The sequence below is a fragment of the Callithrix jacchus genome, chromosome 12 (genome assembly GCF_049354715.1).
Source record: "Callithrix jacchus isolate 240 chromosome 12, calJac240_pri, whole genome shotgun sequence".
Classification (NCBI taxonomy): domain Eukaryota; kingdom Metazoa; phylum Chordata; class Mammalia; order Primates; family Cebidae; genus Callithrix; species Callithrix jacchus.
This window is the reverse complement of record NC_133513.1, coordinates 115,287,726-115,313,126: the sequence shown is the minus strand read 5'-3', so window position 1 is coordinate 115,313,126 and position 25,401 is coordinate 115,287,726. Positions and strand designations below refer to the sequence as shown.

At 38.9% G+C, this 25,401-nt stretch overlaps 1 protein-coding gene across 21 annotated transcripts in view; it reads left to right on the top strand.

Moving 5' to 3' along the window:
• ATE1 (arginyltransferase 1) overlaps nt 1-25,401 on the top strand; it is a 158,106-nt gene that overhangs the window by 4,603 nt on the left and 128,102 nt on the right. For 9 of the 21 annotated variants that reach the window (XR_013525155.1, XR_013525157.1, XM_035269311.3 and 6 more), the window contains 5 exons: nt 630-692; nt 5,051-5,154; nt 7,476-7,721; nt 15,500-15,729; nt 18,885-19,013. Coding sequence is in view for 17 of the 21 variants with exons in the window: in XM_035269311.3 (XP_035125202.1) it covers nt 630-692; nt 5,051-5,154; nt 7,476-7,721; nt 15,500-15,729; nt 18,885-19,013 (772 nt within the window). In the remaining 4 variants the exon portion in view is untranslated. Of the gene's footprint in view, nt 1-627; nt 4,491-5,050; nt 5,155-7,475; nt 7,722-15,499; nt 15,730-17,847; nt 17,977-18,884; nt 19,014-25,401 lie in introns of those variants that run through there. The other 12 variants (XR_004732212.3, XM_078346685.1, XM_078346688.1 and 9 more) reach the window with 4 other exon arrangements.

Sequence of the window (25,401 nt, the reverse complement as noted above, 5' to 3'; positions counted from 1 at the left end):
AGGAAGATGAGTTCAGAGGTTATTTCATTATCAAGATGTGCGATGACGAGGACTGGCATGTTAGTGGGAATGACAATAGGAGGGGACAATTTTAGACAGGGTTTAAAGTGGGAAAGTTTGCTAACAGGATATAGAGGTGAATTCCAGGGAGGAGTCTAAAATGACTCGCAGGTTTCTGACTTGATAACCGAATGAGCGGTTCAGTTACTACCATAGATTTGGAAGGCGTGGAAAGAACCAGGTTAGTTTTGGGGTACTTTGTTCTGGCACATGTGGAATACCCAAATGTGGTTGTAATAGACAGCACATACGTGAGCCCCACAGGATTGTGGGCATTTCTCTCATTGCCTTTGTGGTATTAAGGATGGGTAGCAGATGCTGGTGAGAGGATAACTGAGATGATTGGCCTTGGGGTACACAAGTAAAGCTTTAGGAAATAAAAGGCTGGGTTCTAAACTTTGGTACACCCACTTTGAAGATTATTTAGCTTATGAAGAGTAATTAAACCTACATGCATTTCTACAATATTGGTTAGATTTTTTACCCTTAGTTTTATGCTTCTTTGCTAGTCTATTTTGGTACAAGTGAAAAATATATAAGACATTAACAAACTATTTTTATAATTTTAGAAGTGGAAAATATGTGTACAAACCTGTCATGAATCAAACATGTTGTCCTCAGTACACAATAAGGTAAGAATTTAATTAGGAGAGGATCTACAATATGAAGATTGTGTAATTTTTTAGTAGTCTCTTGTGCTTTTTAAGTTTTTGTTTCCACTCTAGGTAGATGTCCTTTAAAAGGAAAAGCAAATGAGTTATGTCTTTTCTACGTACTGATGCTATATTTATGTGTTCATCAGTAGCTTTTAGTAATACTATTTGATTGGCTCAGATATAAATATGATGTGAAAAAATACCCTCTTAATTTAGCAGTCTTGTCAATGAATGCCATGAAATATTGGGAAAATGGTAAATACTCGCATTACTTTTGGATGCTAAATTTTATAGGACTTAGCTTAAGATATTCTACATTCTGGTATATTGCTGGACACAGTGCTTGTAGTTCAATACTGCAAGCTCCTATAAATTACTTAGCAGATGCATGTTCTCACTTATAAGTGGGAGCTAAACCTTGGGTACTCAAGGACATAAAGATGGCAAAAGTAGAGTCTGGGAACTGTTAGAGGAGGAGGGAGGGCATGAACTAAGGGTTGAAAAACCAACTTGGTTATGATGATCAGTACCTGGGTGGTAGGCTCCTTCACATTGCAAACCTCAGCGTCATGCAATATATCCAGGTAACCAGCCTGTACTGGTAACCCCTGAATCTAAAGTCAGAATTGAAAAAAAAATTAATTGGAAGGAAGAGGGCTTACATTTAATCTGCCACCTATATTCAGAGTCCAGTTTTCTTTTTTTTTTGTTTTGAGATGGAGTCTGGCACTGTCACCTGGGCTGGAGTGCAATGGCTCAATCTCGGCTCACTGCAACCTCTGCCTCCCGGGTTCAAGCGATTCTCCTGCCTTAGCCTCCTGACTAGCTGGGATTACAGGCGTGCACCACCACGCCCAGCTAATTTTTTTGTATTTTTAGTAGAGATGGGGTTTTGCCATGTTGACCAAGCTGGTCTCGAACTCCTGGACCTTGGGTGATCTGCCCGCCTTGGCCTCCCAAAGTGCTGGGATTACAGGCGTGAGCCACCAGGCCTGGCTGGGAGCCTTCTTTTTTATCTGACTGGCCGTAGGATTGGCAGAGGATGAGGTGTGCTGACATTGTCTCGTTACACAAAGGACAGAGTGACAGAGTATCTTGCGCTGTCCTCCTTCAGCTTTCCTGGTTATGAAGAGAAGGTGTCTTCTAAGGCAGAAGTCATTTGTCTTCAATTGGCAATTTATTGGATTGTGGGCAGGATTCTATTCATAAATTTGAAGTTTATTGGCCTAATCTTTATGATTAGAAAAGTGTCATTTCGATTGGTTAAAGAAAAAGATTCTAGAATCTATTTGGTGCCTGTCACATGGAAAGCAGTATTCTAGGTATAGTGCCTTCATAAAAGGGGATTCAGTGAACATTGCAAAACAAAGTAGTTACGTGATTTTTGCATTTGACGTGGTATCAGATGTTTCCTGAATTGCTTCTCTTTGTAGTTTCACTGTTCATCTTCTTATGGAGTCATTTTCCATGTTTACTCCTCTGGTTATTTTTCACCTTGTATACAACAGTAGTTACAGTGAGAACTTATATAAAGGAAGGGGCTTATAGCTACAGTTTAGCTTCTTGTTAGAACAAGAAGTCAGGACTCCCAGTATGTATGTATAAATGAGGATGAACTTCTCTGGCTATGATTTTTGTTTTGTTTTGTTTTTATTTTTATCAGAATTACACATGCTAATAATTTAAAGTATCAAGTTTCAGTAAAGCTTGTTTTGGAAAAAGCAGTCCCCCAACCCTCCTTTTCCATTTTCTGTTCCCCCATGGTAGTCATCTTAAAACATTTGAACTAATTCTTTTGTTTTTTCATCTTCCTGTCTTTAAGCAACATGCTTATATAATTGTAACCCTTGATTTTTTTTTTCTTTAGTTTTCTCCATTATTTCCAGGCTTCTCTCCATAGAACATAAGGATTTAGTTTTCTCTTGCCCCTGTTTCCCTGTCACATTCAAGCTCTTTTTTTGTCTCCATCCCAAGCTTTCCATTTAGAAGTCATATAATTTTGGGCAGATGTATTCACATCATTGTGACTGTGTAAATATGCTTCACGACTGAGCCATGGTGGTTACTATGATTACTTTTCCTTTCCTGCACAAGTTCGCTCTCCTTAGAGTTACTAATTATCTTTTTTGTTTGCATAGTCTATATAGCTATGACCAGATTATTTTGAAAATAAATCCCAGTTATGTAAGTTTCTTCTTAGAATGTTTAAATGCATCAAGCGCTATGATCACTGTTATCTACTTGAGAAAAGTCTCTTGTGGAGCCTTCTGACCTGTTTGTGGAGCCTTTTGACCGGTTTGATCTGAACGATTACCCCCAGACCTGAAGCATCATGATCAGCTTTGTTTTTTTTTTTGTTTGAGACGAAGTTTTGCTCTTGCTGCCCAGGCTGGAGTGCAATGGTGCAATCTCAGCTCACTGCAACCTTTGCTCACTGGTTCAAGTGATTCTCCTGGCTCAGCCTCCTGAATAGCTAGGATTACAGGCACCTGCCACCACGCCCGGCTAATTTTTATATTTTTAGTAGAGTTAGTTTCATCATGTTGGCCAAGCTGGTCTCGGACTCCTCACCTAAAGTGATTCATTTGCCTCAGGCTCCCAAAGTTTAGGGATTACAGGTGTGAGCCACCGTGCCTGGCCTGGACTATTCTTTTTATTGTCATCTTGGGGAATCTTTTTAGTGTCTGAGTTGGAAACCCTTCTTTCTTGGACTGTTCCCTTGTTTTAATGAAGCAAATCTAATAGAAAAAATGTGTAAGAGATACATTTTTGAGACCTTGTGTGTCTGCAAATATTGATTCACTGTTCAGACTTTAGTTTGGCAGGGTATAGGAGTGTAGGATGAAAATAATTTTCCTAGAATTTTGAAAGCTTTGTTCCGCTATTGTCATATTACTGTTGAGAAGTGCAGTGGTATTCTGATTCTCGTACTTTTGTCTGAAACATGTTTTTTCTCTTTGGAAGCTTTTCTATCCTCTGTTCTTACATTTCATAGTCTGTTTGGTTCTGTATGTTTTGTCAATCACAGTTGAACTGGAGGGGTCCTTCTTTCCTGGGAACTTGTCCCATCTTATCCCTTAATCCCTTATAAGGAAAAATTTTAAAAAGTTTTTATTTTCTCACCTCATTTTCTTCTTTTTTTAATGGTCTTGTTTAGATTTTGGACCTTTTAAACTGGTCTGTGACTTTACCTTTTCTCTTCAGTTTTTCATCTCTTTTTTGCAGAAAATTCTGGGAGTTTTTTTCAACTTTAGTTTTCAGGTCTTCTACTTAATTTTTAAACTTCCCCTGTCGTATTTTTACTTCTGAAGTTATTTTTGGTTTTGTTTGTTTGATAACACCTTGTTACTTTATGTGTGTAGTGGCTTAAGAAACGAGATCTTTTTAAGGGTTTTTTAAAAAGGTTCTTTTCTTTCTGCCATGGTCTGTGTCTGCCAAGTTACTTTTTCCAGTTTGTTTGGTACCTGTTTTTTCAGTAGAGGCTCTCCTCGAGTGTCTGGTGATTATGACTTTTCAGTGTTCCATTGGAAATTCTGTGTACCTGATGAGTTTTGTTCATTGTGGGCTGTGGGTATTTCTTGCCTTGTTTACTGTGGGTGATCTGGCTGGCTGTTCTGTTGGGCAATCCCTGATGTTAGTATTTTAGGTCGGATCACATTCCGGAGAGAAAGTATTACATAACCTGCTGCTGTTCTGGGGCTGGGTTGGTGATCTCAACATGGACTATGTACACTTTCATTTAAGCTGCTTTCAGCTGTGGCTTGCATCCATCCTGTAAGAGGCTCTATTTTTTACTGTTTCCTGAAATATTGCAGTTTTCTGCTGGGTTGAGTAGTGGGGAACCTGGGGTGGGAGAGGGGATCTGACATCTGTTCTAATTGCTTCAAAAACAAGACTTTAAAGGGATATTTCTGTTTTTAGACCTACTTTCACTCATATTTCCAGAGGCATCAGGTGTCACCAATCCCTAAGACTTTTAAGGGTAATGTAGAGAAAATTGGCTCCCCCCCCACCCCCCACTGTTGGCCTAGGAGTCAACTTTCTTTGGTCTGTTAAAGCAGAATGGCCACTTGTACATCTGTTTTCCAGCTTCTAACACTTCTCCCCTTCTCTTTTTTCTAGTATTTTATGTCTTTCTCTTTTAAAAAAAAAAAAAAATCTCTTAACTATAGTCTTAGTGTGATGTGGGTTGGGATTAGAGGCTACATGAAGCCCCATCTTTAACCAGAAATCTCAGGCATGGGGTTGTCTCATTGTACTAGATAATATCCTGAGTTGATTTTATTTCTTCAAGGTTTGAGTTCACTTTTTAAATATTTATTTTGCTTTCCTAGGTGCCGACCTTTACAATTTCAGCCTTCAAAATCTCACAAGAAGGTTTTGAAAAAAATGTTGAAATTTCTGGCTAAAGGGGAGATTCCCAAAGGAAGTTGTAATGGTAAGACGGGCTGGGTCTAAAAAACACACTATTTACTGTCTGTGATTGCAGGGGTTCCACTTTCAGTCATCTTAAGTTAGATAGGGAAAGGGAAATTAATACTGTCATGTACTACGATGACAGTGGCCACTGTGAGCACTGCTATTCCTGTTACCATTGGCCCCCAAATCAAGGTATAGGGGATATGTATCAGAAGAGTTTGGAAAGAACATAGAAGATCATGTGAAAGAGTGATTTCCTGGAGTTTATCAAATGTCAGTTTCTAGAATGCTTTGATAACTTATCTTTCTTGATCCTAATACTACCCTTATGAAGTAAATAGAAAGTGGCATTGTTGCTCAAGAAGCAAATGCTTACATGTAACTTGTACAAAATTGCGCTGTTCTTTTAATGGTGAATAAAGATCAGATTTTCTTTGTTTGAATAAGGCTTTACTTCAGTAAATTATGCTGTCTTCATTTCTCTTCTTTGATCAGTTTTGAGTGGCTTTGGTAAAAGATAACTAATAAGCATTCTTAACTTTGGTTACGGATGATTTGCTTTTTTTCCCTTAGGTTTGTTCACTATTTTTGGTTTTATTTAAGTTTTCTTATTGGCAGTGGCTGACATAAAAATTGGGATTGCTGTTCATAGAGCTCGTCTTCACTGTTGCCATAGGAAATGCCTCATCCTGGGACCCTCTCATTTTAGCCTTAGCTCATTCATTCATTCCACAAATACGTTTCTCTTTTAATTATTTTTTATTTTTTTAAAAATAGAGACAAGGTCTCTTTATGTTGCCCAGGCTGGTTTCAAACTCCTGGGCTCAAGCAGTCCTACTGCCTTAGCCTCCGTGACTGCTGGGATTTACAGGCGTGAGCCACCATACCTGACCCTACAAATATGTTTTGAATGCCTGCAATGCCTCAGTCACTGTTTTAAATAAATACTGGAGGTACAGTGACCAGCAAGGCAGTAAGTTCTTTAACCTCATGCACAGCTCTTAATGGACCAGGATTCAGGACCTTGGAGGAGCTTTGCAGAGCTGGGTCAACAAAGAGGTCAGATGTCTTTTAGAGGTTCAAGGGCACTTAGAGCATCAGAAACATCAGAATTGTGGTGTAGCTCTGATGAATATTGTGGTGCATAATCTTAAAGGTTAAATAGATATTGTTGGCTAGTCAATTTACAGATATTTTGGTGACCAGGAATCATATTCTGGACTGGGCATCGTGGCTCACAGCTGTAATCTCAGCACTTTCAGAGGCCAAGTTGGGAGGATCCCTTGAGCCCAGGAGTAGAGACCAGCCTGGGCAACATGACAAAACCCTGTCTCTGCTAAAAATACAAAAATTAGCCAGTCGTGGTACATGTAGTCCCAGCTACTCAGAAGGCTGAGGCGTGAGAATCAGGGAGGTCAAGACTGTAGTGAGTCAATATCATGCCACTGCACTCCAGCCTAGGTGATAGAGCAAGGTGTCTGCAAAAAAAAAAAAAAAAAAAGAAAGAAAGAAATTCACCCGGAGCTAGGTGTTGAAGATGCTGTCTACTTGTAATTTGGAAGTTGGTGGTTGCTTGTCTTTCTTGTGTTTTGGTTCTTTATTTGACTTGTTAAAGGCTTCTGAATTATCTGTGCCTGGAACTTAATTCTTAGGAGCGATGTACTCATTAGGGTAAAGGAATAAACAGCTATGACAAAGATACCAAAATGCAATAACTAAAAAAAAGATGTCTGTTTCTTTTCTCACATCATATAGTTCAGTGTGAGCGTTCTAGTTTGGCTGCAGCTCTGCTCCCCACCAGCCATTCTGGGACTTTCTTTACGTGATTTTCCAGGTTGCTGTGGTTTTTTTTTTACTAATCTAGCCATTGGGGGGAAGGGGTAGAAGTTCAGGGTCACAAGTTTCCTTTAAAACTAGTAAAGCACAGTTGGACATATCAGTTATGTTACGTTCCATTGGCAGGAACTTGGTCACCTCTGGTAAAGGGTCTGGTAGTACATTCCCCTGCTAGGGTGCCTCATTTTTTTTTTTTTTTTTTTAATTTTTTGTAGAGATAGTGTCTCACTATGTTGCCCAGGCAGGTCTTAAACTCTTGGCCTCAAGGCCTTAAGCGGTCTTCGTGTGTTGGCCTCCCAAAGAGCTGGGATTCCAGGCATGAACCACCATGCCCAGCTGTGCCACAGTCTTAAGTGCAGCTCTCTTATTTTGGAGGATAAGAGTGGATTTGGTGGCCAGATAGTAATTCTGCCACAATGGGTAATAGGGACATTTTATTTCTGTATTTATCTTAACTGTGTCAAAGACCCAGCTGATGGATTTTTAATTTCTTCTGATTTGTAGATGAGCCCATGGATTCCACAGTGGATGATGCTGTTACGGGTGACTTTGCATTGATAAATAAATTGGATATACAGTGTGATCTTAAAACGCTCAGTGATGACCTGAAAGAGAGTTTAGAGAGTGAAGGAAAAAACTCCAAGAAAGAAGAACCTCATGAATTACTTCAGTCACAAGATTTCGTAGGAGAGAAGTTGGACTCTGGTGAACCATCACATTCAGTTAAAGTTCACACGGTTCCTAAGCCAGGTAGTAAAGATTTTTTATATCAAGTCCTATTCACTGCTTTTCTTTTTGCTGAGTCATTTTAAACCCTGGGTCTTTTCATCAGGCAAAAGGATGACTTATTCAAGCAATCTGTAAAACCGAACCCTGCTTTATTTATTACTGGCTAGAATTAGATAGACAAATCATGCCTTTTACAAACTACTGTGCTTGAAAAGCCTGAAATAATAGCCTTATCTCTAAATACAGACATTTTAAAAGAGTTCCTTTTCTTCTTACTACTTTAGAGCCTTACAGGGTCGAGAATCAAATTTTTCTCAGTGAAATGTTGTGATAAACATTCTTTCTTTAGCATTAAGTGAGACAATGTGAATTACAGGCATTATGTCCAATATACATTATAAAATTCTTCAGTTTATCATTAAATTTTTAAATGCAATTGTATATTTTAGTTTTAAAATGTCCAGATTTTGGTGTTTAACTTTACCTTTTGTCAGGTAAGATTTTTCTTTCTATGTTATTACTTATACAAGAATAAGACTTAAAAAGTTTATCCAGTATTGAATGGGTTTAATATGTGTATGTATGACTCTTTAAAAATTATTTCATAAAATGTGAAGTTAGACGATTATTAGTTCGTTAGATGGCATCAGGTTTTGAATTAGTTCTTATGTTTATGGAAAATGATCCAAGGGAAAGACTTTTAGTACTGTTTTAGTTTTTCTTGTCTCAACTATGTTACAAGTGTTAAAGTAGAGAAAATTCTCCATTTGCAATTTTATTGAATAGTTTTTTACATGAAGTTTTCATGGTATTTAAATTGATTTTGGTCTGAGATTTCATCCTAATTAATAGTGATAGTTCAATAAAATATTTATTTTTTAATTTGAGGCAGGGTCTTGCTCTGTTGCCCAGGCTGAGGTGAAGTGGGATGATCATAGCTCACTACAGCCTTGAGCTTCTGGGGCCAGTTTTCTTCTTGCCTTCGGTTCCTGAGTAGGTGGAACTACAGGAACTTGTCACCACGCCCAGCTATTTTACAATTTTTTGTAGAGATGGGGTCTCACTATATTACCCAGGCTGGTCTCTAACTCCTCACCTCAAGTTATCCTCCGGCCTTGGCCTCTCAAAATGTTGAGATTATAGGTGTGAGCCACTGTGCCCAGCCCCTAGTGAAATATTTTGAATGATTTAGACAGTTTCTTTCAACGATTTCTCTCTTGGAGGTAGGGTCAATTCTTTTATTTATTCTTTTTTAAATAAAATTACTTATGGTTTGTCAATTTTTTAAAAATCTTTGCTATTCAAACATAGGTGAACATAGATTGAATAGTATAATGGACTTCCATGTACTCTACCTGCGTTTGAAACGATACCGACTCATGATAGCCACTCTTGTTTCATCCAGTTCCCCCTACCAAAATTATATTGAAGCAAATCCCAGACATTGTGCTATTCTGTATTTCAGAATACATCTCTAAAAGATTAGAACTTTAAAAAAACATATTCACAATACCATTATTATATTTGAATAAAATTTCTTAATGCCATTGAATCTTTAGGGTTCAGATTCCATTTTTTAAACATTTGTTTGTGTCAGGATCCAGACAGTGTCCACATATTGCGATTGTTGATACATTTAAAAAATCTCTTTTGGCCAGGCTTGGTGGCTTACACTTGTAATCTCAGCACTTTAGGAGACTGAGGCAGGTGGATTGCTTGAGCCCAGGAGTTTGAGACCAGCCTGGACAATATAGTGAAATCCGTCTCTACTAGAAATACAAAATATTAGCCAGGCATTGTGGCTCACACCTGTAGTCCTGGCTACTTGGGAAGCTGAGGTGGGAGGATCACCTGGGCTTGGGAAGTCGAGGCTGCAGTGAGTTGACATCGAGCCAGTGCACTCCAGCCTGGGTGATAAGAATGAGACCCTGTCTCAAAGTCAAACAAACAAACAGAAAACCCTCTTTTGTTCTAGAGGTTCCCCTTCCATTATTCCTCTGTTGGGTTGTTTGTTCCACTTTCTCTGTGGACTGGTTACATTTGCAGTTTAACATGTTCCTCTGCCTGCTTGTAATTTGATAGTGGGATATAGAGCCTTGATCAGATTCTAGGCTAAATTTTCTTTTCTTGCTTTCTTTTTTTTTTTTTTTGTGGTGGGGCAGGGTGGCAAGTCTTAATCAGATTTGAGTTTCAATTATTTGAGGATGGGTTACTAAACCCAATTACTTCATGGGTTTAGAGTGGTCTTTCAGGGGACGTGTAATGTCTGGGCGCCTCTCTTTTTAGTACTAATAGTCATGGATATTCCATGCTTAAATTCATTCATTAGAATGAGGCACCATCTTAGCTCACTGTAACCTCTGCCTCCCCGGTTTAAGTGATTGTCCCACCTCCACCGCCTGAGTAGCTGAGACTACAGGTGGGCACCACCACACCTGGCTAATTTTTGTATTTTATTTTATTATTTATTTATTTATTTATTTTTGAGGTGGAGTTTTGCTCTTGTTATCCAGGCTGGAATGCAATGGTGAGATCTCCTTTCACTGTAACCTCCACCTCCTGGGTTCAGGCAATTCCCCTGCCTCAGCCTCCTGAGTAGCTGGGACTACAGGCATGCGCCACCATGCCCAGCTAATTTTTTGTATTTTTAGTAGAGACGGGTTTTCACCATGTTGACCAGGATGGTCTCGATCTCTTGACCTCGTGATCCACCTGCCTCGGCCTCCCAAAGTGCTGGGATTACAGGCGTGAGCCACCGCACCTGGCCGATTTTTATATTTTTAGTTGAGCTAAGGGTTTTGCCATGTTGGTCAGGCTGGTCTTGAACTCCTGGCCTCAAGTGATCCACCTGCCTCAGCCTCCCAAAGTGCTGGGATTGCAAGGATGAGCCACCGCACCCGGCCATACGTTTTATCTTTTTCTTTTTTTTCTTTTTGACCTTTGTAGTTTCTTTCTTCTACCCTGAGAAACCTAGTTCTCAGGAACACTGGGGATGGTAGAATTTGATTAGAATATCACATATTAACCTTTTGCTTTTTCCCATATTACACAGCAGTTTTAGAATGACAACCTTACTTCCAGCATTATGGTTACTGAAACATTAAAAACTATTTTTGCAAGGTTTTTTTCCCTTAAAATATCTTTTGGCTGGACACGGTGGCTCACGTCTGTAATCCCAGCACTTTGGGAGGCCGAGGCAGGTGGATCACTAGGTCAGGAGTTCGAGACCAGCCTGGGCAACACAGTGAAACCCTGTCTCTACTAAAATACAAAAAATTAGCTGGGTGTGGTGGTGGATGCCTGTAATCCCAGCTACTTGGGAGGCTGAGGTGGGAGAATCGCTTGAACCCAGGAGGCAAAGGTTGCAGTGAACTGAGAACGTGCCACTGCACTCTAGCCTGGGTGACAGAGTGAGACGCCGCCTCCAAAAATAAGCAACATATCTTTCATTAAAAATCTGAGACTGTTTTAAAATCCCTGGATTTTGGCCAGGTGCAGTGACTCACGCCTGCAATCTTAGCACTTTGGGAGGCTGAGACAGGCGGATCATAAGGTCAGGAGTTGGAGTCCAGCCTGGCCAATGTGGTGAAACCTCATCTCTACTAAAAATACAAAAATTAGCCAGGCGTGGATGTACGTGCCTGTAATCCCTGCTCCTCAGGAGGCTGAAGTGGGAGAATTGCTTGAACCCAGCAGGGGAGGTTTCAGTGAGCAGAGATTTCACCACTACACTTGGAGGCTGACTCTGAGGCTGGAATACAGTGGTGACATCTTGGTTCACTGCAACCTCTGCCCCCTGGATTCAAGCAATTCTCCTGTCTCTCTTTGCTTTTGCAGGTTTTTAGGAACCTGCAAAAGCAAAACTGCATTTCCTTTTTAATGTTTTTTTTTTTTTTTTTTTTTTTTTTTTGAGATAAGGTCTTACTCTGTCTCCCAGGCTGGAGTGTAGTGACACAATCAGGACTCACTGTAGCCTTGACCTCCTGGGCTCAAGCAATCCTCCCGCCTCAGCTTCTGGAGTAGTTGGGACTATCAGTGCATGTCACTACACCTAGCTAATTTTTTGTATTTTTAGTAGAGATGGGGTTTCACCATGTTGCTCAGGCTGGTCTTGAACTTCCAGACTCAGGTGATCTGCCTGCCTCGGCCTCCCATAGTGTTGGGATTATGGGTGTGAGCTACCATACCCGGCCTAAAAAGTTGTTTGTAGAGATGAGGTCTTGCTCTGTTTCCCAGGCTGGTCGGGCACTCCTGGGCTTGAGCAGTCTTCTCATCTTGGCCTCCCAAAGTGCTGGGATTATAGACCTGAGCCACCATGGCTAGCCTGCATTTTCATCTTAATCTAAAAAATGTTACAAATCTATTCCCTTGGACTTAATTAGAGATTATGCAGGGCTAAACTCTATTCAAATCACTTGGGACTAATCTGGAATTCTTGAATTGCTTTGAACCTCTGTGAGTGCAGGGTTGGTATAGTGTGCTGAGTTTACACTGATGATCTATTTCCATTTTGTCAAAGGAATTTATTGACCTGGGAGGTTCATAAAATATGATATCCCCTAATATGGCAAAATCCTACTTTGTTTTTTTCCTGTTTTTGAGATGGAGTCTTTCTCTGTTACCCAGGCTGGAGTGCAGTGGTGTGATCTCAGCTAACTGCAGCCTCTAGCTCCTGGGTTCAAGCGATTCTCCTGCCTCAGCTTCCCTAGTAGCTGGCACTACAGGTGTGCACCAACACTCCTGGATAATTTTTTGTATTTTTAGTAGAGACAGAGTTTCACCATGTTGGCCAGGCTGGTCTCAAACTCCTGACCTCAGGTGATCTGCCTGTCTCTGCCTTCCAAAGTGCTGGGATTACAGGTGTGAGCTACTGAGCCCTGCCTAAAATTCTACTTTCCATTGTAGTAATATAGTATATAAATGTAGAGAAAAACAATCATGAGAAGGCTTACCTAGCCCAGTGACTTAATTAGTGTGAAGATGACACAGAAAGACAGTCTTTCATAAAAATACTGAAAATTTGTGTTTCTTAGTTCACGTTGGTTTTACATTTGTTTATAATTTTATAACTTGTAGGGAATGTAATTTTCAGTATAGAAAATGGAAGGTTTTGAAAATTACCATTTTTGGAATGCTTATATAGGTAAAACATTATTTCAGATGTTAGTAATGCAAATAATAGCTAGTAATAGCTAACCCTAATTGAATGGTAGTTAATTTTTTGTTTTTGAGATGGAGTTTTACTCCTGTTGCCCAGGGTGGATTGCAATGGCATGATCTTGGCTCACCACAACCTCTGCTTCCTGGGTTCAAGCGATTCTCCTGCCCCAGCCTCCCAAGAAGCTGGGATTACAGGCATGCTACACCACGCCCAGCTAATTTTGTATTGTTAGTAGAGATGGGGTTTCTCCACGTTGGTCATGCTGGTCTTGAACTCCTGACATCAGGTGGTCTGCCCACCTTGGCCTCCCAAAGTGCTGGGATTGCAGGTGTGAGCCACTGCACCTGGCTGAGTGGTAGTTGTTTTTTATGAGCTGCACAGGCATTAACTCATTTAACCCTCACAGGGACTCTATAGGCAAGGCTGGTTTTTGTCTCTGTACAGACAGAGACACGTGCCCAAGGTCATCTAGCCAAGTGACAGCCTGGTCCATGACCTCAGGCAGCTTGTGTTGGAGCGTGTGTGCTCAGAGCAAATTTGAGAAAAGACAGTCTGTGGTCCAAGAAAAGTAATTCTGTTAGGCAGTAAACAGTCAGTTACAGAAATGGTCTTTTGTTACCTGGTTCAGATTTATGTAACTTAAGCTTATTCAGAGTCTTCTTTTTTAAAGTGAACTTTATTTTTAGTTAGAAAACAAGCTAGTGACCTAGTCTGAACTATTTGTGAACTCACTGTTGTCTCATCAGATTGGTTTTCATTTGATCAGTTTATGGTCTCAGGCAAGTCCTTTCACCACTCTAGGTTTTGATTTTCTTCTCTCTAAAAACTGAATTTGCTAGTTTTATAAACCTTTTCGCTGACTTTTATATGGTTTGTGAATACCATGTTTTGGGATCTTAAATAGCTTATTGCTTTAGTTAATACCTTCTAGAAATTACTAGTGTAATGTTCATTGTTTGAAATTTGGAGAAAAGAGAACACTGCAAAGAAAAATCCTTTCTCTGTTTCTGAAATGAAGTAAAATGACTGGTTACCATGGTATCTTCTTTCCAGGCTTTTTTCTTTTTTCTTTTTTTTTTTGAGACGGAGTTTCGCTCTTGTTACCCAGGCTGGAGTGCAATGGCGCGATCTCGGCTCACCGCAACCTCCGCCTCCTGGGTTCAGGCAATTCTCCTGCCTCAGCCTCCTGAGTAGCTGGGATTACAGGCACGCGCCACCATGCCCAGCTAATTTTTTGTATTTTGAGTAGAGACGGGGTTTCCCCCATGTTGACCAGGATGGTCTCGATCTCTCGACCTCGTGATCCACCCCCCTCGGCCTCCCAAAGTGCTGGGATTACAGGCTTGAGCCACCGCGCCCGGCCTTCCAGGCTTTTTTCTAAGTATTTTTACTTAGAAATACTTAGTTTATAATTGTCAAAATTTAAATTTTAAAGGGTTGTCAGTTTGATATTTGGTCTTTAATTAAAATAAAACTCTGATTAACTATAACTGAACTAATGAGACCTAAATATATGCAGTATTTGGAAAAGGACACAGATACCTTCAATTAAGCAACGATTCTTTTTTATTTATTTATTTTTTTGAGACAGAGTCTCACTCTGTTACCCAGGCTGGAGTGCAGTGGTGCCATCTCAGCTCACTACAACCTCTGCCTCCTGGGTTCAAGATTCTCATGCCTCAGCCTCCTGAGTAGCTGGGATTACAGGTGTGCGCTACCACACCTGGCTAATTTTTGTATTTTTAGTAGAAACAGGGTTTCATGGGCGGGCACGGTGGTTCATGCCTGTAATCCCAGCACTTTGGGAGGCTGGGGTATGTGGATCATGAGGTTAGGAATTTGAGACCAGCCTGGCCAACATGGTGAAACCCCGTGACTACTAAAAATACAAAAAATTAGCTGGGTACGGTGGTGCGCACCTATAGTCCCAGCTACTCGGGAGGCTGAGGCAGCGGAATTGCTTGAAACCAGCAGACGGAGGTTGCAGTGAGCTGAGATCGTGCCACTGCACACCAGCCTGGCTGACAGAGCAAGACTCTGTCTCAAAAAAAAAAAAAAGAAAAAAGAAACAGGGTTCATCATGTTGGCCAGGCTGGTCTCAAACTCCCAACCTCAGGTGATCTGACTGCTTAGCTTCCCAAGTGCTAGAATTACAGGTGTGCAAGAATTCTTTTCATTTAAAAATACCTGCCAGAGTTTGTGCTGGGATCAGTATTCCTTTACACCTGGTTCCTAAGTGTTTATCTATGTTAGCAGTGCTTTCAGAGAAATGGCCCTCAGAAAGGTTGGGCAGAGATAGCAGTGTCCTTTTAAAGCTGGAGATATTTTGATTTGATTCTGTTCTTCCTCACAGACGCAGAGAAGTGGATGGATGTGTTTTTTTAAAGAAAATGTTTTCAGCAGTAAGAGCCTCCTTGGAAAGTTTCTGTGCTATATTTACTTTTCTTTGGCAACTCCCGCTTCTAAGGTAGAATTTCAGGTCAACTTACAGCTCTGTATCCGGATCCTCAGAAACATCTACCCCAAAGCTAGCCTAACCATTGGAATGCTTTGGACTTACTCTGTAGAATCTTTGAGATATGTGAAAAAACTTCCAGAGCCAAGTGTGATTGGTCTAACATTTTAAAATTCTTTTTAGGCAAAGGGGCTGATTTGAGTAAGCCTCCATGTCGAAAAGCAAAGGAAATCCGGAAAGAAAGGAAAAGGTTAAAACTCATGCAGCAGAACCCAGCTGGAGAACATGAGGGTTTCCAGGCTCAAGGTCAGCCACCATCTTTGTTTCCAGCAAAGGCTAAATCCAACCAGCCCAAATCACTCGAAGATTTAATTTTTGAATCTTTACCAGAGGATGCATCACACAAGTTAGAGGTACTTTGGAGGACTTTTGTTGTTTGTTTTACTATTTTTTTGTTGGGGCATCTTGTTTATTTTTATTTGAAGTTCTAACCAGTTGATGTTTTTCTAGTTAAATAATGAGAAATTAAAGAGAATTGGGATGAAGTAACATTTGTGTGTACTAAGTTAACTGCTATTTGAGAGAGACTCCCTTATTTTAAAAAGCCTTTGAGAATACTTCAGATAGTTGACTACTTAACTTGTGAAAACTCAATTTTAGCATGTTACTTTGACTGAAATTTAGTAAAGTGAAAGAAATACTCCTTAAAATTGTATTTTTAGCAGTTTTGGTTTAGTGAAAGAGAGTAGATGACACAAGGCAAACACTGTTTTATCCATTACAATATTCTGAGCTTGATAAAGATAGCAAATGTTGTCGCATACATAAGCCAGCAGTTAGGAGTTCTCTAAATAGGGCTAAATTGTACTGCTGAAATCTCCCTCATTAATGCCCAAACCAATTTGGGCATAATATGAATACTTTTAGAATCAAATTCCTCCTTTTTTCCAAATTTATTTACATTTCTAGATCAAATCAAGATTTCTCAATATTAGTTTCTCATATATACAATTCAAAAACAAGGTCTGGGCGCGGTGGCTCACACCTGTAATCCTAGCACTTTGGGAGGCTGAGGTGGGCGGATCTCTTGAGGTCCAGAATTTGAGATCAGCCTGGCCATCACAGTGAAACCCCATCTCTACTAAAAATACCAAAATTAGCCAGGCATGGTGGCACACACCTGTAATCCCAACTATTTGGGAGGCCGAGACATGAGAATCACTTGAACCTAGGAGATGGAGGTTGCAGTGAGCTGAGATCATGCCACTGCACTCCAGCCTGGTGACAGAGCAAAACTCTGTCTCAAAAAAATAAAATAAATAAAGAATATTAGCCATAATGATTTTTGTCTTATTCTCATACATGATTAGTATCTGGTCAGCCTTTGAATTTTATGGATTAGTATCAGCTAAGAATATCACATATCACTAAAGTCATGATAATAAAAATTAACTTTCATGCATTCTAAGCATACACATTCAATCTATGTATTATTACACACAGATTTTAGCTTTCGTAACTCCTTGGCTACGTTGATTTGGATACTGATTTTTTGTCCTTCCAAAACTCTAAAGAGAGTTGAATACACTGCTTAAAATATTTTACATGCAAATCAACAGAAAGAAGAAAAATTAAAAAAAATTTTGTGAAGTGTCTTTTATCTTTTGATCATAAATAGTAATGTATTCTGGGGGCCAAGCACACCTAACAGTTCTCCAGTGGTTACTTTTACTTTTTGAATGTAATGATACTCGGGATGTATGGAAATCTTTCACCACTAGGTGTCACTCTTCCTTCACAGAATTACTTCGCATGCACAGGTCAAGTTTCCAGTTTTCATTGCATTGCATTTGACTGTTGTCTGTTCTGTTTTGCTAATACACTTTAAGTGGTTAGCAAATAATGTTAAAATAAATGTTAGCCATTACTGCATGCAGTTACTATTTTAAACTTATCTTTATTTTACATTTGAGGAAACCAAGGCACAGAGGTTATTTGACTATAAGATTTGAACAAAGGAAATGTGATTTCACAGTCATACTTGTTAACTATGCTATGAAGTAGGAATACTTTATGAGGTCTTTTATACTTAAACAGTAGAGTTTAAGTTTAGAGTTAGCAATGTTGAGTGAGTGTCCAAAAACTGTATTCATATTTTTAGTCTTTCTGAGAGTTACTGATGGTGAGTTGTGTAGACCTAGAGAGTGTTTGTGTGTGTCATGTGTGTGTGTGAGTGCTGGAAATACTCTGACAGTTTACAATAGAGGCAGGCTTACATAATTCAGTCACGAAAGCTGAGGCTGAGAATTTCGAGGGGATCCTCCTCTGTCTTAATGAGTGTGTACACTACAAAAATAACTTCTTTCTAAAAACCAGTTACTAACTGGTTTTTAGTATTAAACTATTATATTTAGGTGCCTTAATAATTGTTGAAACTTGGTTTCTTGGATGGGAGTTACTGTTAATGCATATTCCACAAAATGAGTAAACGAATGAATTAGTGAACATTGTTTTTTTAACTGCTTCTGAAGGTGAGGGTGGTGAGATCATCTCCACCAAGTTCGCAGTTCAAAGCCACACTTCTGGAGTCTTACCAGGTCTATAAACGTTACCAGATGGTTATTCACAAGAACTCACCTGATACGCCAACTGAGAGCCAGGTCAGCAGACCAAGTGTAATTTTCCTATGCAAACAAAGCTTTCCCTTTCACTTAATATCATTTAATGAAATCTTGGTTTGTTTGTGCTACATTTTATTTGTGTTCAATTTGCAACGTATCTGCAAAGACGTAAGACTGAATTAATGGACATTCTGAAAGTGCAAATTTGACCAAGTGCCATGTGAAGTGCCAGTCATGTATAATTTCAGAGTGGAAAGTAATATGTAAAATTATTTAAAGTCATTGTTTTAGAGGCATTTATCTAAAAGATAGTAGAGCTCTAAATTAAAATATCTGTGTGGAAAAGGCAGGAAACTTGATATTTTTATGGTAGATATATACTTTGCTTAACATGATTATAATGCTTTATTTGTATTTGAAAGACAAATATAGGAAGAATTCATCACAATTAAATTATTCTTTGTTAATCTGCTACCCTTGCATAATTGAGTGTGACTAGAAAAGGAAGTTAGTAGAATGTTTTAAAAGAAGAACTCGTATGCTAATAATTTTATAAATTAAATGACCCAAGAAAAATCTGGAAAGGAAAGAAAGCTTAAAACACTTAGTATAAATGGAGGTGGCAAAAGTAGTGATCATGACCACGTTTAGCAACAATATTGACTCTAGTTTATGCAGAAAACTACAATAGCTGGATAGAGGAAAAAACAACAACAAATTGTTGGCTCTTGGCTCTTACGAGTTTAACACTTTCCTAAGTTTTAGTACAGAGGTAGCACTTCAGTCTGTGCACCAGTCCATGCAGTCTGAGGTTTCTTTTCATGACAAATTCCAGTTTGAGCTTTGGTGTGGATTTGCGGAGATCTTACTCTAGCCTCACCCTCAGAAGCATATCATCAGTTAGAGATGTTTCAATAGCATTTGCTTGTATCTTCCTTGCTCTGAAGGTGAGGTTAGTACCTGTCTCCTCTGAGGACCCAGAGTTCAAGTCATCCTTCAGCCAGTCCTTTTCTTTGTATGTCAAGTATCAAGTGGCCATACACCAGGATCCGCCTGAGGAATGTGGGAAGACTGAGGTATTGTTTGTTAACTGTTGTTTTCTGTGTTGATAAGGTTGTCTGGGAAGAAGTATAATACATGCCATTTTCTTGTCGAGGGGAGCTGGTGACCCTTTCAGTGTGTATTACTGAACTTTTGTGAACACTCACATAGTTACACATACATACGTACATAGTATCTTATATATATACATAGTTATACATACATTATACATAGTATCTATATATACATAGTTATACATACATTATATATACATACATAGTATCATATATATACATAGTTATACATTATACATACATACATACATAGTATCTTATATATATACACAGTTATACATACATTATACATACATACATATTATCTTATATACATAGTTATACATACATTATACATACATAGTATCATATATATACATAGTTATACATACATTATACATACTTACATAGTATCTTTTATATATACATAGTTATACATACATTATACATGCATACATAGTATCTTATATACATAGTTATACATACATTATACATACATAGTATCTTATATACATAGTTATACATTATACATACATACATACATACATAGTATCTTATATATATACACAGTTATACATACATTATACATACATACATAGTATCTTATATACATAGTTATACATACATTATACATACATAGTATCTTATATACAGTTATACATACATTATACATACATACATAGTATCATATATATACAGTTATACATACATTATACATACATACATAGTATCGTATATATACATAGTTATACATACATTATACATACATACATAGTATCATATACATAGTTATACATACATTATACATACATACATAGTATCTTTTATATATACATAGTTATACCTACATTATACATGCATACATAGTATCTTATATACATAGTTATACATACATTATACATACATAGTATATATACATAGTTATACATTATACATACATACATAGTATCTTATATACATAGTTATACATACATTATACATACATACATAGTATCATATATACGTAGTTATACATACATAGTATCTTTTATATATACGTAGTTATACATATATAGTTATACATTATACATACATAGTATCTTTTATATATACATAGTTATACATACATTATACATACATAGTATATATACATAGTTATACATTATACATACATACATAGTATCTTATATACATAGTTATACATACATTGTACATACATACATAGTATCATATATACGTAGTTATACATACATAGTATCTTTTATATATACGTAGTTATACATATATAGTTATACATTATACATACATAGTATCTTTTATATATACATAGTTATACATTTTAAATCCTTAGAAAAAAGGATTGCAAATTCAGGGTGTGTTCTTAGTGTTTTCTCTAGGAACCTGAATGTAGTGGTTTATATGGTCAGTCATCAACTCTAGGTTAACAGTCATTTACTGAGTACCCATCGTGTGCCAGAGTGTGTGCCACAGAACAAAAGGAAAAAATCTCTCTCTTCAAGAAACTGAGAATCAAATGGAAAGACAGACTAGTAAGCAAACATATCTTAGCAAGAAATGAATCAGAAATACCTACACCTAACCTACCGAACATCACAGCTTAGCCTCACCTGCTGCTCAGACACTTATGTCAGCCTACAGTTAAGCAGAATTCTCTAACACAAAGCCTATTCTATAACAGAATGTTGAGTATCTCATGTAATTTATTGAATACTGTACTGAAAGTGAAAAACAGAATGGTTTGGCACCATTGTAAAGTTGAAAAAGCCTAAGTCCAACCATTGTAGATTGGGAACCTTCTGTTATAGTATAATTTATGGGTGTTCGTTTAGGGCCTGTCTTTCCCATGCTTGGAAAATTGAATTGAATGAGATGGCATCATTGTCACAGTAGAACCATTATGTACGTTGGAAGAAAGAGGCCAGCAGATGCCGAAGAATTAGAGTTTTGATTTTTTGGCTGCTTTTGTTTTTTTAAGGACATGATGTATAAGCTAAAAAGAGAGGAGTAATACAACAGAAGTTAATACTGCCTGTTCCCTGAGAAAGGGCTCACTTCCCAGATCTCCCAAGCCTTCTAGTTAAAGTGTGATCTGCAGACTTGCAGCATCAATGGTACCTGGAACACAGAATCTCAGTCCTGCTGATTCAGAATCTGCATCTTAAACTAGGTTTCCAAAGGATACATATGCACATTTCAGTTTTGAGAAGCTGTGTCCTAGGTTCCCGATTGATCCATGCCACTGTGGGTGGTAGCATTTGCGGATAGTAAGGATTCTGCTAGGCCTAAGAAGCTTCCTTGGATATTCTCAGGGATCTTATTCCTTTCTGAGCTTTCCTCCTTCCTACTGCTCTGGAGATTATTTGTAACTCTCTGCTTAGCAGGTATGAATAGTTGCGGCAAAATGTTTCTGTGGCCCAGTGTGTTTATTCCACACTTCTCCAGGAGCTTCTCCTGGTAGACTTCAGGCCTCTGGGAAGTCCTTTTATGCAGACTTTGAGCAACACTAAAGGCGTTCATGGTCTGAACTGGGGTGGTAGACAGGTACGTAATTGCAGTGCCTTTAGAATTAGCCATTGGATTAGTAGGGAAGCCAGCTTAGTATGAGACTGGAGGATAGAGAGGTTTTTCTCAGGGAAGTGACATCTGAGCCAAGTCTGGAAAGATGAGTGGGTGTTTGCCAGGACAGAAAGGGAGAAGGGTGTTCTGGGTGGCCTGACTACAATATGCAGAGGTGGAGGGTGAAATTGTATGCCCTTTTGAGGAACTACTATTAATACCTAGTTTAGTATGGCCAGTACATAGGGTACATATTAGGAGGTAATAAGGGATGAGACTTTTTTCTTTTTCCTTTGAGACAAAGGCTTGCTCTGTTGCCCAGGCTGGAGTGCAGTGGCATGATCTTGGCTCACTGAAACCTCTGCCTCCTGTGTTCAAACGATTCTTCTGCCTCATCCCTCTGAGTTTCTGGGATTACAGGTGTGTGCCACCATGCCCAGCGAATTTTTGTATTTCTGATAGAGATGGTTTCACCATGTTGGCCAGGTTGGTCTTGAACTCCGGACCTCAGGTGATCCACCGCCTCAGCCTCCCAAAGTGCTGGGATTACAGGTGTGAGCCACCACATCTGGCCAAGGGGTGAGGCTTTGGAGGTTTAGGTAGGAGCCAGATTTTTAAAAAATAATATTTTGGAAATTTAAATTGCCACATACCTATCACCAGTCTTCAGCTGGCCTCAACATGCTGCCATTCTTGTTTATCTCTCTATACTTTTTTGTTATTTTGCTGTACTATTTTAGACCAAATCTCAGACATCATATCGTTTTATATGTAAATCCTTCCATATGTATCTTAACTGACTAAAAATATGGGATGATCAGATACGTGCCTTCTAATGTAATCCAGTAAGAAGTATAAAGCACCACCTATGGAATATTGCTAAAGAAATTGAATCCAGATCTATACAAGCTTCTAGATCTACTGACCAATTCACAGGAAATATGAGAGGTAAAGGAATGTGTTAAAATGACACCTGGGAACTTCTGTAAGATAAATTACCTAGTTTCTTTAAATAAACTAATAACATTTAAAAAGGGAACTCTATTCTTAGATTAAAAATTATTAATGTAGACATTAAAAAATATATAACTATAGTACCATTATTATACCCAGCAAAATGTATATCATTTAATGCTTAGTACATATTTGATTTTAGTTTTCTATTTTTTTTTTGAGATGGAATCTTCCTCTATTGCCTAGAGGCTGGAGTGCAGTGGCGCCATCTCGGCTCACTGCAATCTCTGGCTCCTGGGTTCAAGCAGTTCTCCTGTCTTAGCCTCCCGAATAGCTGGGACTACAGGTGCCCACCACGCGCAGCTAATATTTGTATTTTTAGTAGAGACGAGGTTTCACCATATTGGTCAGGCTGGTTTCAAACACATGGCGTCAGATAATCCACCCTTCTTAGCCTCCCAAAGTGCGGGCATTATAGGCATGAGCCACCGCATCTGGCTTTTTTTTTGTGGGGGGGGTGGGGGAGAGAGTCTCACTCTGTCACCCAGGCTGGAGTGCATGGCACCATCCTGGCTTACTGCCACTTCGCCTCCGAGGTTCAAGCAACTCTCATGCCTTAGCCACCTGAGTAGCTTGGGACTAAAGGCATGTGCCACCATGCCTGACTAATTTTTGTGTTTTTAGTAGCAACGGGATTTCGCCATATTGGCCAGGCTGGTCTCAAACTCCTGTAATCCCAGAGTGCTGGGATTATAGGTGTGAGCCGCTGCACCTGGCTGATACACTACATTTTTCATTTTGTTTTCCACTCATCCACTGATCATTGATGGACATTATGGTGAGTTTTTTGTTTTTTTTTTTTTTTTTTGAGCTGGAGTTTTGCTCTTGTTGCCCAGGCAGTCGTGAGCCAATGGCACGATCTTGGCACACTGCAACCTCTGACTCCCGGGTTCAAGCGATTCTCCTGCCTCAGCCTCCCGAGTAGCTGGGATCACAGGCACCCGCCACCACACCTGGCGAATTTTTTTGTATTTTTAGTAGAGACGGGGTTTCATCATTTTGACCAGTCTGGTCTCGAACTCCTGACCTCAGGTAATCTACCTGCCTCGACTTCCCAAAGTGCTAAGATTACAAATGTAAGCCACTACCCCCAGCCTTGGGTGGTTTTTATTGTTTGACTTTTATGGTAAATTCTGTTAGGAACATTTCATGTTCAAGTTTTTATGTGGATGTGTATTTTCTTGGGTGTGTACCTAGGTGGAATTACTGGGTCATGTGGTAACTGTTTTCTCCTGTTGAGGAACTGCCAGACTGTTTTTCAGAGAGCGAAATCATTTAACATCCCCACCAGAAGTGGATGAGGGTTCCACTCACTCCCTCCATGTGCTCACCAACACTTGTTGTGTCTCTTTTTTCTTAAAGTTGTTTCTCTGTTACTCCTAGTGCGTGTAAAGTGCCATCTCATTATGGTTTGATTTGCATTTCCCTTCCTGTGCTTTTTGGCCATTTGCATTTCTTCTTTGGAGAATTGTGTATTCTAATGCTTTGCTCATTTTTTAATTGGGTTGTCTTTATTACTGAGTTGTAGGAGTTCATTATATTCTGGGTACAAGTCTCTCATGTATGTGATTACAAATACTCACTTGCATTCTGTGAATGATCCGTATCTCTAGGAACATTTCCTGATGAAAATCTTTGTCTGCTCTCAGTAGAGCCACATCCATCTTTTTCCTCCTTTTACCTTCAATCTGTTTGTACCTTTGAATCTAAAGTGTGTCTCTTTTAGACACCATATAGTTGACCTGGGGTTTTTTGTTTGTTTGTTTGTTTTTTCTAAGTCCAGGGGGAGAACAGTCTCCCTTTTAATTGAAGTGTTAAGTCAGTTCACATTCAATGTTTCGATTGAACTAGTTGAATTTACACCTTCTATTTTACTTCATTTCCCTGATATGTCCATGTTTTTTTTCTCTTTTCCTCTTTTACTGCTTTCTTTTGCACCAAACAAGTGAATTGTTTAGACAATGAGTGTGGAAAAGGAAGTGGGGTGGTGGGGTGGTGGAGAGGGGGTGGGTTAAGTAAGGTCATGATGAGTCTGTTCCCACCCTGTGGAGACTTCAAAGATGGGGGAAGCTGCGCCACTGTCTCGCTCCGCCACCAGGTGGCGGTGTAGATCTAGAACACTTGTGCTCTTTCACCCTGTGCAGGTTCTGTGTTCACAGCCCAAGAAGTATGAATAAATGCTTTTTTTTCCTGTCCTTTATTGTAATTTTCATTGAGGCACTGAAGGGATAATTACAAGTGATTATTTGCTTGTTAAAGGATTTAAATATTTTCTGGACTTTATTCTCGAAGTTTTCATCTTCAGTTTTTTTCCTCTTAGTGGTTTAAATTTTTGTATATGAAAGTAATAACTTATAGTTAGAAAATTATTCAGTGTATTAGAGAATTGACATTCTCCAATTATGCAAAGACCAGACAATCATATATAGGCATACACAGTAAGTTCTCACTTAATGTCATTGATGGTTCTTGGAAACTGTGGTCATAGGTGAAATGATGTATAAGGAAACCAGTTTTCACCGTAGGCTGATTGATATAAACAAAAGTTAAGTTCCTATAGCATATTTCTGTTCATGAAACATCACCAGACTTCTAAATAAAAAACAAAGCACTTCTAATATTAAACATTGAAGTAAATGTGAGCTATACATACATTTAAGAAAGATTCTTAAAAACAAGTAAGGTAATTGTTTACCCAGTGATTTCACTTCAGGTGGTGCGGGGGCTGCAGACTCTTCTCGAAGCTCAGGACCTAGGTTGGACACCCAGCCTGGACCAGGAGTCTGTGGCATCACAGGGT